Source organism: Thalia democratica, chromosome 1, assembly GCF_965202585.1.
Source record: "Thalia democratica chromosome 1, ktThaDemo2.hap1.1, whole genome shotgun sequence".
In the NCBI taxonomy this organism is placed as follows: Eukaryota; Metazoa; Chordata; class Thaliacea; order Salpida; family Salpidae; genus Thalia; species Thalia democratica.
The window spans coordinates 64,789,761-64,806,834 of record NC_139165.1 but is presented as its reverse complement, the minus strand read 5'-3'; the positions used below and the strand labels follow the sequence as shown (position 1 = coordinate 64,806,834).

Below are 17,074 nucleotides of genomic sequence, written 5' to 3'. Positions count from 1 at the left end.
TAATAAGTTCTTATTTTAGTTCTTTAATCAGTTCTATAGATTTTATAACCAAAACAGTGCATGATAGCATTTTTATTTTACGTTCTTTTTAGAAGCTGCTGAGTTTTATTAAATTATTCATATGTTTTATATAAGTTACTTAAACTAAAATTTATAGTTTTGAGTATTTCAATAAGGTCACGATAAAGAAGTCTATCTAAAGAAGATTAATCATTGACCTAACATTTTTATGACAATATTATTGTTTTAAAATGGAACAATTGTTTTATACTTTTACTATAAAATTATTTAACAGTGTATTTTAATGATTTTTTCAGTGTACTGTCTATTATTACAAACAATAACTAAAACGAACATTTATAATTATTTATTTGATAATTGTAAACTTAAATGAAATTGTGTAAATAAAACAAAGATCAAAATATAATTAGCTGTAAAAAAAAGCTAATATGCCGTATTAAAACTATAAAATTAACAAAAATAGGTAATCATTTTTTACAGCTTATTAGTAAATTTATTTTTAAATTACATATAAATATACATAAATAGTGAATTTAATTACGGATGAGTTTTTGGCAACAATGCTTATAAGTGAAACTTATTAAATTGGCGTTTAACTACTAAACCTTATCCTTTGATGTTTAAAACTTTTAAAGCCTACTATATATTATTATAATCGATCATAAGTTAAAGATAACCTATTTTTGATGAATTTTTTCAAGCTTTTAAGCTTAGAAGAATTTTGGAATTAAAAGTTTTCAAAAAGAATTTAAATGTGTAAATACTAGTATCATAAGTTAACAAAATTTAAGTATAATGTATAAGTTTATTTTATTAGTGTTGAAAGTTTTCAAATGATTACAATCCCTCCAAATTAGTATAAAGTAATAAAATTTAAAGTAAAAAAAAAAGAAAGTATAAGTTGTTTAAAATAAAATAAAATTAATTATGTCAGTTTCTGATTTAAAATATTAAGTACTATTTCATAGATGGATAGTTTTTATTAATTACTTTACAACAAGTTTACAACGAAAGCAAGTTATTTTAAATAGAAAAGAAAATTTTACCAGTTAGGACTTGACCAAAAGTTTTTATTTATTTTATTATTTTTAATAAATTCTGAAAAAAAAAAGTTTTCGAAATGTTGACATTAAAATTTCATTTAAACTTAGCTTTATGTTTTATGTTGTTTTTTGAGAATTTTAATTTAAATTCATTTTATTTTACTTTATATAAAAAAAACATTTACTTTATCTGGTATATAATTTCAATGACTTATTGTAAACTTTTAAACTATAGGCTTATAAATGTTTATAATCAAAAGTGTACATCAAAAAAACATTTTTCATTTTATCTTATCACTTTTATTTAAAACTACACTTTTTTTTCTTCAACTTCAATAAAAACTGTTTCAATAACAAAAATCAGGCAGTTTAGAGAGTTCCTAATATTTTTTATGAAAAATAAAATAGTAGTTTTGCAAATAGTTTACACTACAAGTTTACTTGATTAATTTTAATTGAAGTTATTCATTTTTACAAAAAACGTTTTTTCTTAATTTCTTGATAAGCTTCTTAAAATTGATCAAATTAAACAAAATATGTTAAACTATTTGTTAGATTTTAAAAATTAAAACTCACACATTAAGGACTTTATACATAGTATGCTTATGAAATACGTACTACGTAGTTACACCATCTTTTCTTCATACTGAGACATTACGTCTTCTTTAACTATCAGACTTTACGTTAGTTTCTGTTTCTATATTATAGATTACTTTCCACTAGCTTTTTATTCTCCAGAACCTCATCAGTACTTATCTGGTTTACTCTTTGGGTATTTGGAGATTCCGGTACTTTTAATGAGTTTCGATCTGTGGTTTTTTTATAATTGTTACGTAAGTTAAAAGCATGTTGTTTTTTATGGGTAGCTGTCTAAGTTGCACGAGCGTACAAAATTGCACGAGGGGACAAAATTGCACGAGTCACTAAATTCACGAAGATAAAATTGAACAAAGATACTTTTGCACGAAGGGTCACTTTTGCACGAAGACACTTTTGCACGAGCAGACAATTTTGCACGGGTTGATTTTATTACTATTACTTTTTTTAATATTTTATTAATTTTTATTTTATTTTCGTGCAATTTTCTTCCCTCGTGTATTTTTGTGCCCTTGTGAAAATTTGGCTTCGTGCAAAGTTGGTTTTGTGCAATTTTGTGCACTCGTGAAATTTTGTTCTCGTGCAAATTAGTAACCTCGTGCAATTTTGTCTTCGTGCAATTTAGACCCGTTGCCGTTTTTTATATAACAACTGAAAAACATTAAGTGTTTTATCATTACTTACAGAATTATATTTTTGACATACTGATAATAAAAAATATTTATCAGTTATAGGTTACCTTAACGATTTAAACTTAAAAATAGAGTGATTTCTTTAAATTGTTGAGCTTTTTGTTTGGTTATGTAAGCTTGTGCATTGAGTTTAATTAATTTCTTTACAAAATGTAGTATTGTCGTTAGAGAAAGAAAGGTTTAAATAAACAGTTTTTTTATCTCTCTTACTTTTGTTATAAAGTAATTTTTTTTTGTGAATCAGCATGTATAATACAAAATTAAAAAAATATATATAAATTGTTACGACTGTGTTAATAATCTATTAACTCTAAGGAAACTAGGTTAATCTAATCATAACTTTGAATGTTATATAGTTTAATAGTTTTATAAGTCAACGATTATATGGTAAAAGTTTTTATTATTTGACTTTACCGGAAATTGGCCCCAAAAGTTTCATCTGGCATCCATCAAAATCACGGCTCCCGTGAAAGTTGGGACTTCCCCCTTCGTTTATTGATGACAAACCCCCTCCAACACTCGTCGTCATGGTGGCAATTCTGCTGTGCTCAACAGCACCGCTAGTGGTGGCTCTATCCCAACCCCTATTCAACTCTTTTTTCAGCTTCCAACTTCGTCTTAATTTTCCAAACTCTTCTTGAATCTTCAATAAGTTGTTTTGAGATTATTTTTTTAGTTTTAGACCTCATTAAATTTTTTATACTTTTTTTTTCTGCAAATGGAGTAATTGTTACTTATACAATATCAAGACAACTACTCATGTAGGTTGATATTAGACAAACATATAACTTAATTTAAAATTTACAGTTTGAAGGGAAGCTTATAATAAAAAACATACATTAGAAATTAAAAATAAATCTTTAGTTTTTCAACTAGTTGTACTTACTTTTTTTTAATTAACCAAAGAATCATAAACATAACTTACTTCACTGTTTAGAAAGCAATATATGACAGCAACCAGAGAACCCTACAATAGTATAGATTTTTAAGTATTATGTTTTAATGCTCAAAAATGAAAGAGATAATTTAATACATTTTCATTCGTTTGTGCTATAACTATAATGAATAAAAAATTTGCAGTATGCAACATTACATCGTCTGTTCAAAGTTCAAATACTTTGTAATATTAAATAATTTTATTTACAGCTAACTTATCATAAAAAAAATAGAATCAAATTATTAAATAGCAAAAAAATTATGATACTATTTGAGTATATAAAGTTTAAATTAATAATACTAATAAGGTATTCAATAAAATAAAATTTTTACAGCAATTTTACATATCAAAGTTTATAAGTTTTAGGTTAAGTTAAAATCTTTAAAAAATATGCATTTTACAAACTGATACTAGTACTTTCTGTTCCTATGTACGCTATATAGTTATGTGATCTTTAGCATTTTTACACAGCCAAAGAATAGCTTTAAAAAAATTTTTTCTCATAATTGACAGTCTAAATCAGGAAGCTCTAAAAAAAATTCATGAGACCCTTTAGAAATTATACACGTAATACGGGATTAATATTATAACATAAAGTGGCGCAGTGTATATTTATGTTCCATATAAAAAAACTAATGAAAAAAAACGATTCAAATTGTAGTATATACTGTATAGTTGTAGTATATAAACAACATAAGAATTTGAGTAAAATATTGTCAATTTTGATTTGATTAATTTCAAATCAGTAATTTAACACTAAAATTTGTTTAGTAGTAATTTTTGATACTAAGTTAAGCGTTTCCACAAAATTTTTTGTAGAAATTAAGAAGTAGTAGTTTTGAACTTACTTTATTATAAATTTTTAATATCATAACTTTAATCAGCTCAGATTATTTTATACTCAAACGCTTATTCAGTAAATAATTTCCCTTGAGTTTCAAATGTTTTTTTATGCGATTGAAGAGTAATTCGTCAATCAATTTATTAAGCGTTCGTATATCGTTTTAACTAATTGCTAAAAATACATAACATTGCAAAATTAAATAGTATAAGTTAAATCATAAAAAATTTTGTGAAACTAACGGCAAAGTGCAATGAAAAAAATATTATTTATTATGTGCAAAGTGCAATGTTTTACGTTTTACTAAAGAATTTTTTATACTTAATCTAAATTACTTTCTATTTTGTATATAGCTTAGAAATAATTAGTAATTAAAAATGTTATTGAAAACAGATATTTTTTAATTCAGCACAAATCAATTTTGTTAAAACTTTGTCTGGTTAACTTTCATTTTCAATAAGTACAACAAAACTTACTTAATTACATATAAAAGAAATAACCATATTATTTAGCTGCTTTTATTTATGTAAAACCTGTTAGGTATTATGAAATTAAAGCAGTACTCACATAACCATCAAAGCTTTAAAAGTTTTTTTTTACTGAATAATGTTTTGAAAAATTTCAATATTTCAAAGAGTGGAAATATGATTTTGTAAGTATATCAATGATAGTTTTAATTATCTAATAGTTTAAAGAGCTAAGTCGCGAACAGTTTTTAGAAGAAAAAAACTTTTACACAAACTTTTGCCTAACAAACGAAACAAAATTGATTTAGAATTTAAAATTTCGGAAAGAAAATAAAGTAATTTATAAATTTAAATTTAGACTACAATTTTTTTTAAACACACTACAAAAATAATTAAATGTTAAAGAAGCTATTCAGAATGATAGCTTTTTGATGATTTTTTATTATTTTTGTTAGCTTACAAATTTGATTCTTTTTATTTATAATTTTTATATAATACTTTAATTACGACTATGTTTTTGTTTTGTTTTTATTCTATCAAACAGCCATATTCTATTTTAACTATACAAACTCTTTGAACTACTTTAGAAGTTTTATTCGTAAGTTTTATAAATAATTTTTTCAGTTGTATAGCCTAAAATAAACTTGTTAATATTAAATAAAATGCAGTCAACTACAATTAACTAAAAAGTTAATAAAAACTTCAAGGAATAATTTTAAAGTAAAAAGATCATTACATTAAGTATTTCATAAAAATAAAACTATAATTTAATTAATACAACTTTTCCAATAATATTAGTGCAAAGTTGTGTGTTAATCAATAGTTAAACAGCAGCTAAACATTTTTATAGCTTTAAGTAAAAAGTAAACTTTTGCTACGTCTGCTTAATGAAACATAAAAATTAGGTATTTAGTTTTAAACGTCAACTTCTTACTTAGTCACAAATAGTTTTTGAAAAGTTACAGATTTTTATCTTTTTTTAATGCTACGTTAAACGAAAAAGTAATGTGTTAAAAAATTTTAGAGTAAAAATTAATTTCTTATACTATTTTTTAATTTAATATATACTACTTTTAAAAGTCAAACTTCTTTAAAGATAAAAATATTTGGAAATTAAGTTAAAAAAAATAATTATAAAGACTGACAGCTGAATTAAATCGATACATTTCTATGTGTTTAGGACTAACACTTATTTGGATGTCATTTCGAACTTTTTATTTTTTTACAATAGTTTTTTTGCTTTAGTAATGCAAATTTAAAAATTATAGATATAGTTTGTGTTTTTTTTACTATAGTATACAAATGTATAAGATATTTTATTTTTCGTCTTCAAAGTTATCATAAAAATACTTGATTCAAACCTCAATTGAAACGACAAACAGCTCGAAGTATTTGAATATGATGAATCCAATGTTTCCATAATTATTACACTCAAAAAAAATTGTGAGAAGGTAAGAAATTCCGAACAAAGGTATTAAAGACAAAGTTGCTTTTGCTAACCTGTAATAATGCTTTTTTTAACTTCAAATGATTTATTTTTATCGAACTCTGTTTTAAATTTTATGTAGAAAATAGTTAAAAAAAAGAAAGTTTTTTGTTTAATCTAATCTTTTTAAATTTTGAGTAAAAATTTTTTTTGATATCTTCTCAACACAAAATCAGTTATTTAAATGAAAACAGTACTTTTTATATTTAGCATTTAGTGCAAACAATTTTGATATTTATGACCTCCATTTGTAACTGTTGTTGTTTTCATTGTTTCTTCGATTTGATCGAATACTAAACCTCAACTTCGATGCAACTATTTTCATTATCATAACAAAAAACACAAGGTTAATCTGTAAATAAAAATCTATAAAAAAAAGCATTTGTTTATAAGTCTTTCTAATTTTTCTTCTTTTATTTGAAATATACTATATGAAATATGACTACTTTTTTTTTGAAATTTTTTGAAATGTTACTTTTCAATTTAATAAAAACGACGCGTGCAAACAGTTTTCATTCAGCCTTTCTCAATGTAAGTTAAACAAACAATAAATTATTGTATTAAATTTAAAAAACTTTTGTCAATTTTTATTTTGTTTATAGCATTTAAGTTTATTAAACAACAAATTTTAAACATATTTAAAACGATTTATTTTAAAAATAGAAACTAACACAAAGACTGAGTAAAATTGGAGTTTTAATTATCCACCACAGTATTGAAGTACAGTCCTTTTTATTCCAACACCTGGTTTGAACTAATAATTATAAACCGTGTTTGAATAAAGTTGTTAAAGAATAATAGTTAAGCTTTTGGAAATTTTACATTTACTCGATAATAGTTTTGTAGTAGTTTAACGAAAAAATTCTGTTTGAGTCTCACTAGGCTTAGATTTTATTTAGTATAATAAATTTTTAGCTTTTTATACAATTAAATATTTAAAATGTTGTTTTCATATAAGCAGACATATACAATGGTATAATAAAAGGAGTATATTTACCAAAATTTAAAGTATTATATTATATACATAAAAGTCCAATATATACTAGTTCAAATAAAAAACTTACTTTTGACTTCTACCTGCGTTTAGTCCGTAAACAACTACAGGAATCCATGGGCAAGCTTGACATATTATTAGTATAGTTTTTAAACACAAAATCTTTTGATATAACTAAATAATAAAATAATTTTGAAATTAAATATGTTCTACTGAGAGTTATTTTTTAAACATTAAAATAAGCTAAGTTTTGCTAACTTATTTTGATCATTGGTTTTTCAAAAGTCTATACTATATATACGTATTTGTAAAAAAAAGATTTATTTCTCAACAAAAGTTTTATAATTTATTATTATTTTTTGATGTGTATAACTATTCCTTTTTTCGAATAGATAATAGAAATATATACAAAGGTTTCTATTAAAAAAATATCAATGATTGCTTTACAGTATGAACAAGTAATTTTTTGATTTATTTTTTACAAAAGTATTACTTTTTTTTCCAAAAAAAGACACTTAAGAAAACAAAAATAATAACACTCTATTTTTTTTCTAGAATTTTTTTTTTAAATCTATGAGTTCTTAATAACAGTCTAACCCCATCCAAAAAACAAAAAGCAAATCAAAGTCTTTTTAGTAGGAACAGAAAAAGCTTGTAACAGTATCCATAAGTAAACTCCTTCAATTAAAATCCAAAAATAATTAGCGATTATAACGTATTCATGAAGAATTGAGTGAACTTCGCACCAAGTCTGTTAATGTATTTTATTAGAGTAGCATAACAAACTTAAAAAACTGTAACAAGCTATTGTAAGTTTTTTTTTCAATTAACCCTTTACAGTAGTTTGGTTATTTAACATTTCAAATAATTATTGATTTTTTTCGTAGGTTGTGAAATATCTAAAATAAAGTTAAGTTAAGTTTATTTTTGAAAGTAGTTGATGTAAAATTAAATTAAATTTTACATATTAAATTAAGTTAGTTTAAAAAGCTTTTAGGAATTCAAAGCTGTAGCATACGACTTACAATGCTTTATTTTGCATCTTAATAAGTCTATTATAAAACCATTGCTGTTTTTCACCATATTTAAATCTTAAACATATTAAGAAAAATGCTGTTGACACATATTTTAATTGAATAAAAAAACACTCAGCTTAAATTAGTCATAAAAATATTTTATAAATATCAATACATATCTTTATTTATAAACTAAAAGTTATAGATTCATTTATCTTGACTTTTTTTACTCTAATTTTGATTTCTGGTTTTGGAAGAGATTTCATTCAAAACTTTTAGTTTTATATTTATAAATTTCAAATAGAGTTTTTTTTTTAAACTAAGTGTTTGTAAATAAAAACTACTTTACAAATTAGTGTAGTACAGTAATAAATTTTAATGCTTCAAAAAATTGTTTGTTTTAATCATTAAAGTTACAAACTTCAATAAAAAATTTATCACTCATATGGTTTTCAAATATATTAAAACCAAAAAAATTGAACTTTGAAAAAAATAAAAGCAACTAAGAGGAGTGTGTATTAAGTTAAAAACTACTACAACAGTTAAAGAGTTTTATTAAACACAACTAAAATAATTTACTACCAAATAGCCAAAAAAAAGTATACATATGTTTTATTTAATTTATAAAATTAGTTTTAACTTGTAAAAATTCATTTATTTAGTAGCTCTATCGTTATTATAAAAATTTTCAGTTACAATCACAACTGTTTGCTAATGTTTATGATCCGATAATATTTATTAAGTTGTTTAAATTCCTAAAATGTATATTATTGTTCTAAAAACTATACGATTTTTGTTGTAGTTTAAGTCTTCTATTAAAAGTTTTTAATAATATATTAAATTACTATTTAAATACATTCAAAAAATATTAATAAAAACAAAACGTTTTTTAACTAAAATTTTTTTAAAGTTAATCTATTAACAGAATTTTTAGTTTTTTATTTTCGTTGACAATTCTTTTGTTTTATATTGAATTGATAGTGACAACGTTATGTGTATAAAATTTCATAAAAATTAGTAGTAGTGGATGAAATTTTTTAGTCAAAGTAGTTGTCATTTTTTTCTTAATTTAATTAAATATTAAAAGAAAAAAACTCAAAATTTAAAATAATTTATAAGAAGTGCAACTCATTATCTAAAGGTTTTCATACTACAAACAGTTTTTTGTGTTATTTGTCTGTTCCCGAATAATTAAAACTATTATAATCAATTCAAAACCAACAGAAAAACTTAACAATTTTCAGAAAGATATTTATACATCTTAAGCATATCTTACTCAAATGGGATCATTGTGATTGAAAACCATATTGAAGTTTATCAATGACTCATTATAGTTTAACTTAGTATTGGGTTTTCAAAACTCACTATTCCTGGAGGTGCGCAGTAATAATCATATGTACTTTTTATGTGCATTAAATCTTCTACACTCTGTCGCTTACTCAATACAGGTGTTAAATCACTTGTGTTGAGGTCATCTAAAAATTGTTACCTTTAAAAATAAATCAACAAAAACACCAGCGAAAGTCTGCAGAGCAGAAACCTGTACTATCGTATGCCGTGAGACAAGCTCAAGTTTACAAAAGGGTTGATTATACCAATTCGACCATCAGACCACAAACTGACCATTACCAGCAAACGGTAGCTTCATGCTTTTATGTATAAACCGTTTGTAGATTGACGACTACAAGTTTTTCGGTTGTGACTGACTGATGAGTCCTAATCAGGACGAAACCGGTCTCAGTCTACCGAAGGCTTGTGGTCTAATGATTGAAATAGTATGACCAACCCTTTTGTTAAACTTTAAATAAAATAACTAAACCTACCAGCGTTCTTCAAGGGAATGTGTAGGTACCATAAAATAGCTCTCACCAAAAAACTTGCCATAAGATTTATATGTATAGTTACCCTCATACAATGCAATCTCCTGTGTATAAGAGTTATCGTGTAGTATTACTTTCACTTATAACACTTTGTTTTAAGTTTCAGGTATCTACAAATAATTGTTTTTTTGTTTAAATAGTTCAAAAGAACTAATTTTTTTGCAGTATTTTACGTTTGTAACTTTTCAACCAAAATAGACTATAATATAGTAAGTATTTTTTTACTTTACCAACTTTAGATAGAACTTCAATTGATTTATAAAGTATAGTTTGAATGTATACTAGATGTATATTAAAAATTTAAATACCTGTATTTAATATACAATTGTAAAATTTATCCCAGTTTTTTCAAAACTTAGGTAATAAAGATTAAAATTGTGTATGTATTATTCAACTTATTTTTAAACAAATAAATTGCAATAGTTTTGAAAAATATTAAATTTGTTTCCGGGTATAAAATTATCTTATTAAAATTAGTACTCGTTTAAACTTTCTTTAGTCTGTTTATACATTATGACAAATTAAAAGCAAAATTTTACATGATTAGCTTTTTTTTTATTATTGTGTCAACATAGATTTCTACATTATATTCAAAAATAAATATCTATGCTACCATCTAAAGAAATACCTAGAACCATCTTGTGTTAAATATTAGTTTAGATGATATCTTAAATTAAAGATTGTATTTCAATTATAAGGTTTGTGAGGTGTAAAGTTGTAAAAATTATATAGTAAGACTTTCATACTTTTTAGAAAATATTTAATTTTATATATTAAAATTTGTTAAACTAGTTTAGCTTAAGTTTAATAAATAAATAAAAAGTTTATTAAAGTCACTTAAGTTAAAGTTTTACAACAAAAAATAGATTTAAAGCGTTTTCTATGAAGTTCAAATTAAAAAAATTTAAACTGATATACTTGAACAAAAACGTAATTAATACCATAAGAAATCCTTTTTAAAGTAGTTGTATTGTGTAAACAAACAGCAATGCTCAAAACAACATAAAAAATAGTATATACAACAAACTTTAAACTCGTAAACAGTATGATTGCTATAAGAAGGAAGGCAAAAGAAATTGCATGACCTGCAGATGTGAGTATCCCAAGTGCGTCGTATATCCGCTAAAATTTTTTATAGCTACGTTTAATTTAGAATAGTCATTAGCTTATAATTTTTTATTTTTTAATTGTAACTTTTTAGGTTTAATACATAACAATTTTATAAATGTTTAGCATTTGCGCTCAGCTTTATTACAAATTGAATTCAAACTTTCTTACCAAAAGATAATCACCATCATCATTTTTTGGACTTCCATGGCTTCCACTGTAAACTTGTGATGTACTGCTATTTAAGTTAACAATATCAAAACTTGTGTTGACATAGTTTTTGACACAATGTGTTTCGATGATAAAGCTACTATTCATTGGGCTACAAAATGCAGTGATATTCCGTGTTAAATTTTGGTTTTTAAATTGAGGACCTGGTTTAAAATGCTTAGTATAATAGTCTAACGTGGATCATTAAAAAAATGTATTTTCAACCTTTTTTTGGTATTTTTAGTAATAGATTTTTACTAAAGTTTAATTAAAAAACTAAGAAAACTATGACTTAAAAATTTTAATAATTAAATGTAGAATTTATAAGTAATTTTGTAATTCATTTTAACGACACAGTAAATAAAAACACATATTTTATAATAAAATTTAAATAAAAAACTACGCAGTGTTATTAAAAACTTTTTAGCATATTTTACCAGAAGAATACACATCGGCTTCAAATGGACAAATTACTGATTTTACTTCGTTGTAGTTCGCCTCATTAAAACAAGTGCTCATTTCATAAACAGGCTTACAAGTCTCATTTTCTATAATTAAACTCTAATTAAATTTTGAGTTATGATAAAAGTATATGTTATTGATTTTAGGCATGTAAACTTTGATTATGGTAAAAAGCGTAACACTTTATAACCGAAATGGTAAAACAAAAAACGATAATTTCAGTTTAAGCTTTTTCTAATGTTATGAAAAAATCAATTTTTACAACTTAAAAATGGAAACGCACTTAAACTTGTTTTCTCAGAAGAAATGGTCAAGCAGTCCATTATCACTCTCAGGGGACGACAGATTTTTGTCTGTTCAAATGAAAAACAATCAGTTTATTAATATAATTTCTAAAATCGCAACTAAAAATAACACTTTAAAAATATTTATACAAACTAAAACGACATGGTAATCTCTCTTTGATTATTTTCATTAAGACTTTTTTATTTAAAAAATTGAATTTTTATTTTGTTGAACATGAAAATTTATTTAAAACTTTGAAATTGTTTTAAAACAAACACTTAATCAAATTCTATAACATTTTATAAAGTATTAAATACAACTTCATTTATTTTATCACTCTTTAATTGTTTTTAACAGTTACGTTTTTAATTTTAGTGCATTCGCTATTGTTTCACAATGTAGATTTACATTGAGCAAAAAAACATTTGCAACTTTCTTTAAATTTTCAATAAAGTAAGAAAATATACTTAAAAAAATATGATTTCATACTATAATTTTAGATGTAAAATAACCATAGATTAAACTTAAAAAAAAAACTAAAGACTTCATCCTCCGATATTCTATTTTAATTATACACCATTTTCAAAGTTTAACATTGAAAGTTATAGTTTATAGCGATCAAGTTATTACTTAACCGCATGGTAGCTTTATTGACACATACTTGACTTGATTTGATTGTTTGTCAATATAAGTAATAGTTATACGAGTCGCTATTATGTTGGTTATGCAAGCGTTTAAGGTTTTATTAACAAGTGAACTGTCGAAACCAGAAAAACATTCTAAAAATATACAGTACAGGTTTTTCATTAGTGAAGGCAAACTAAAAAATTTTAAGTATAACTGCTATTCATTAGTTGCTAAACAAGTGTAACTTTAATTTAAAAAATTACAAGAAACAACTTCACCTTTTTACTAGCTCAACAGCAACTTAACTATTTATTATTTTAAGCGTAGATTAAAATTTTTCAATGAAAAATTGATAAATGAGTTGATGTGTGAATTATTTTTGTAAGTAAATGTTAAAAAAGCTTTTTATACTTTTGAAAACTTAAAATTTTTGTTATAGGTCATGTTTCAATTGTGACAAAAAATATTGTTTACAATTTCGCTAAACCTATTTAATTCTAACTTTTAACTTTATACATTAGAGACTATTTTACTATGTTCAAAACTACTTAAGAGCGTTGGTTCAAACAAAAATATAAGTGTTAAACTTCTAAGCAACAATTGCCAATTAAGTTTTTATAGGATTACTGACAAGCTAGGATTACAAAATATTTTCTTATACGGAAAAGTTATTCAGTATAAAAAGCATTTGTTTCTCTTGTTTTCTGGAAAACCAATATAATCTTTAAATTACTTGCTTTTTATTGACACGGCACTACTAATTTATTTCACAAGTTTTTTAAAGTTTGTTGTTTAGCAGATAAAACTTGTAGATATTTTACAAAAACCTTTTATTTTACTATCTTTCTATTATATATTGCTGATATGCATATTAAATATGTTTGAGGTAAAGCTTTCTAATATTTTTATTGAAATTTTTTTTATAAAATGTCTTTTAATGTTAGCTTTAAAGAAGCTTCAAAGTTCATAAAATTGCTTTATATTTTGAAAAAAGTACTTAAATTGTTTTATTAAAAGATATCAATACTATTTACTTACATTCCATGTAGTGTTACTACGGTTTTATATAATCTTTATCTTTATATTTTCACGCAATTTTTAAAACTATCAAAATAAACTTTTTATTAAACTATACAAGAAAACTACAACTATAAAACGAAAAAACGATGAAAATTTAACTATATTCTAATATTTAACAGCATTTACGTTTAACAATTTTATGCGAAAATGGTCACAAAAATGAGGTGATAATATTCAGATATGAAATAGCGCCAAATTAGCTTTGCCTTGCGCTGTTATTAGAACATATGCCAACAGACACGACTACCTTTAAGTTGAATTAACTACATAATGTCAGTGCATGCTTAAATTTTGATGTACAGACAGTAAAGTAGTCTGTACTGCATTAGAGCTCATGGTGTTTTCTCTGTCACTAACGTAAAAACCTTTTATAAATGTTTATATTTTTAACAAATGATGTGTCTTGTTTTTTTTAATGTATCTCAAAAAAAAACTGTTTGTTTTAAATTTAAGTTTTTCATGCATTCAATATACATTTTTCCTGGCAATACGATAGTTTTTGTATGAACTATGTTGAGTTTTATGACAAAATTCATCATCATCTTCATAATGTATTAAAAATTAGTCGCTATTTTTTCTTGTAACTTTATAAAAATTTAACTAAGAGTTTTATTTCCAACAAGAAGCTACAATCGATTGGCTTTGACAACAAACATAAGAAACCCATTATCGAATTTCAAACAAAACTTAGTATTGCATTAAGTTGATTGATCTTTTTGTTTGTTGTTGGAAAAGTTATACTGCATTTTAAACCTTATAGGATCATATATGTTTTTAAAGTATGGTACTAATTCTACCAGCTACAAACAGAGCAGCTTTTCTTTTTATTTGAAGGATTAAAATAAACAAAAAACATACATAAAGAAATCAATCTTACAATATTCTATATCAACTTAAACTAACTAACTATGCAAAAATTTAACTACAAGTTTTTGTTAAATAATACTAAAAGTAGTATTTACTCTAAATATCAATTGTCTTTGATAACATGAGGTATGGCATGTAAAATGTCTGAATGGATCATAATACTATAAAAAACTTTATTAATTTTCAATTTTTTAGTAAAATTTAATTTGATTTCTTTTCAATCAAGCATAATATTTTTTTTGTATGAGCAATATGTAAATAGTTTTAACTTTTTTTTTTTTTTCTTCCAACTCGTTGATTAAAAAAAGCTAGGATAATTATTTTTCTCTACAGATAACTTATTTTATGATAAAACACAGATTTTAAACAGAATTATAATGACTTTTTTAATCTTAAAGTAGTTTTAAAGTTATTACCTCTTTTAAGCTTTCTTCTGGTGTTTGTTGTAGCATTGCTGTTATTTTTCTTAAGATATGTGTACCTTATTATTTTTCTGGTTAATATCCTGAAAAGTTATATAGTTTGTTAAAACATTTTTATACTTTATTTAGAACACTGAGGAAAAAATTTTAAGGATGTATAAAAAATATATTATTAATTAGAACATTTTTTTAACAAAACTATAAACCTTGATAAAATTTGAAAACTAAATATACTAGTTTTAATTAAACATTTTAGAAAATTAGCTGACTGAATATTTTTATTTACTCTCGTATTATATCGCAAAAGTACAATTCAAGATTATTGCAGTGTACAGTACAATGTACATCAAGGTGCTTATAAAAAGTTCGAACTTTGAATTTTTAGCTAGAAAACTGGTTTTTTAGAAAAATATCACAAAAATACCTTGTGCAAAGTTTTAGCTGGTTTAAAAAAGTTTTATAAAGACTATTTTTGATTTTTTGAAAACAACTGCAATGCAATGTAAACTGTATGGAACCCAAAAATGCGACCTTAAAATTTTTTTGCAGAAAATTATCAAATAAACAAATAAACACACTGGGCAAAATTTAAAACGATTTGAAGAAAGTTTTACAGAAGTAATCTTTTTTTGTAATCAAGTGAAAATTCAAGAAAAGTTACTAAAATTATAAAAACTTACATGAAATCAAGAAGTGACTTCGTAAAACTTTCTTTAAATCGCCGTAAATTCTACACAATGTATTTTTGTTATAATTGTACATGTTAAATGATTTTTAGCTAACAATTATAATGTCGCATTTTTTCGGTCTAATACAGTTTACATTGGGGTTGTTTTCATAAAATCGAAAACAGCTTTCAAAAAAACTTTTTTAAATCAGCTAAAACTTTGCACGAGGTGTTCTTCTAATATTTTCCAAATGAAAATCATTTTTTAGTTGAAAACTCAAAATATCCATTTTATAAACACCCTACCCTGCATGAAGTGATTTTTTGTACATAATCAAAACTGTTTTTATTTGTATTAAAAGTTTTTTTTTTAGTTTTGTCTGGCATTTATATATTTAAATCGATAAACAATTTTTTTGGATGATTGATTTAATTATTTAAAAATACATTTTATTTAAATAGAAGTCTTAAGCTTTTAATGACTAAAATAACTATCTTGACTTTATTAAAATTAAAAACGAATACAAGTACCTAATACTCAACCGAAAAGTTAAATTAAAATGCCAAGAAAACAAACACATTATTTAAAACCCTTATTTTTTCTTAATTCTAGCTTTACTTCAACAAAAACATATCTGGAAAAGTAAAATACCAATGAGTTTATAAGTTCTATTAAGAAAAAACTATTTAAACTAAATATTAAAGTAGATTGAAAAAGATTAATTGCAATAAATCTAAATTTACTGAATAAATGTAATTGCAATTCAAACTTATACTGCACAACTTTATCGATAACTTGTTTACTAAATGGTTATCTTTAAAGTAAACAGTTTAAATAAACTATTGACAGAAACTGTTTTTCTCTAGACTATCACAGCAAGTATTTAAATACAAAATAAACAAATTGCTTTCAATTTTATTTAAAGTTAATTTCTATATATTTTAGAACTGTTACACAAGTTTAATTTAATTCTTTGAGTAATAATGTTATGTAAAAGGTGTAGTACTCATGTTAAACTTCAGTAATTATAAAATCTACGGTAAAATTAAGTTTTCCAAATAACCTTATAATGCTTTATGTATTAAAAAAACAAGCTAAATAAAAACATCTTCAATATTTTTTAACAATCTATATCTTTTTTCTGTATTAAATAATAATTAACAAACATTATAATATAACAAAAAAAAGTATTTTTTAGTAGTATCAAAACATTACTTTTTCGTTTGTCAAAATACTTGAGTTATTATTTTGATTTTGAGGTTATAAACTCAAATATAAACACTTTAACATAGAATTAATCAAACAAACTTTGTTGTGAATAACTTTAATAATATTTTATAAATTAAACGTACAAAAGTAACTTGCACCACTG

General features: G+C 23.5%; 1 protein-coding gene across 1 annotated transcript; it reads right to left on the bottom strand.

Annotated features, from left to right (window-relative positions):
* Positions 1 to 1,432: 1,432 nt before the first annotated feature.
* LOC145844229 (secretin receptor-like) lies at positions 1,433 to 15,119 on the bottom strand. The gene is made up of 15 exons (XM_082951604.1): positions 15,029 to 15,119; positions 12,037 to 12,106; positions 11,729 to 11,839; positions 11,253 to 11,455; positions 11,002 to 11,096; positions 9,918 to 10,018; positions 9,460 to 9,569; positions 7,676 to 7,829; positions 7,149 to 7,203; positions 6,756 to 6,828; positions 6,327 to 6,436; positions 5,960 to 6,098; positions 3,279 to 3,320; positions 2,768 to 2,996; positions 1,433 to 1,873 (listed from the first exon to the last, which is right to left on the bottom strand). The coding sequence occupies exons 1-15, from the start codon at positions 15,062 to 15,064 to the stop codon at positions 1,767 to 1,769; spliced, it is 1,635 nt and encodes a 544-aa protein (XP_082807730.1). The 5' UTR covers positions 15,065 to 15,119; the 3' UTR covers positions 1,433 to 1,766.
* Positions 15,120 to 17,074: the final 1,955 nt, after the last annotated feature.

Bases quoted from the DNA above. Each gene is read 5' to 3' on its own strand.
- LOC145844229 (XM_082951604.1), bottom strand. From the start codon at position 15,064: ATGCTACAACAAACACCAGAAGAAAGCTTAAAAGAG. The intron at 6,437-6,755 runs GTTAGTTTCTAT...TTTTATTTACAG, and splicing joins CAATTTTACTCAGTCTTTGT to ATTAACCTTGTGTTTTTTGT. The intron at 2,997-3,278 runs GTAAGTTATGTT...AACTTATTGAAG, and splicing joins ATTGCTTTCTAAACAGTGAA to ATTCAAGAAGAGTTTGGAAA.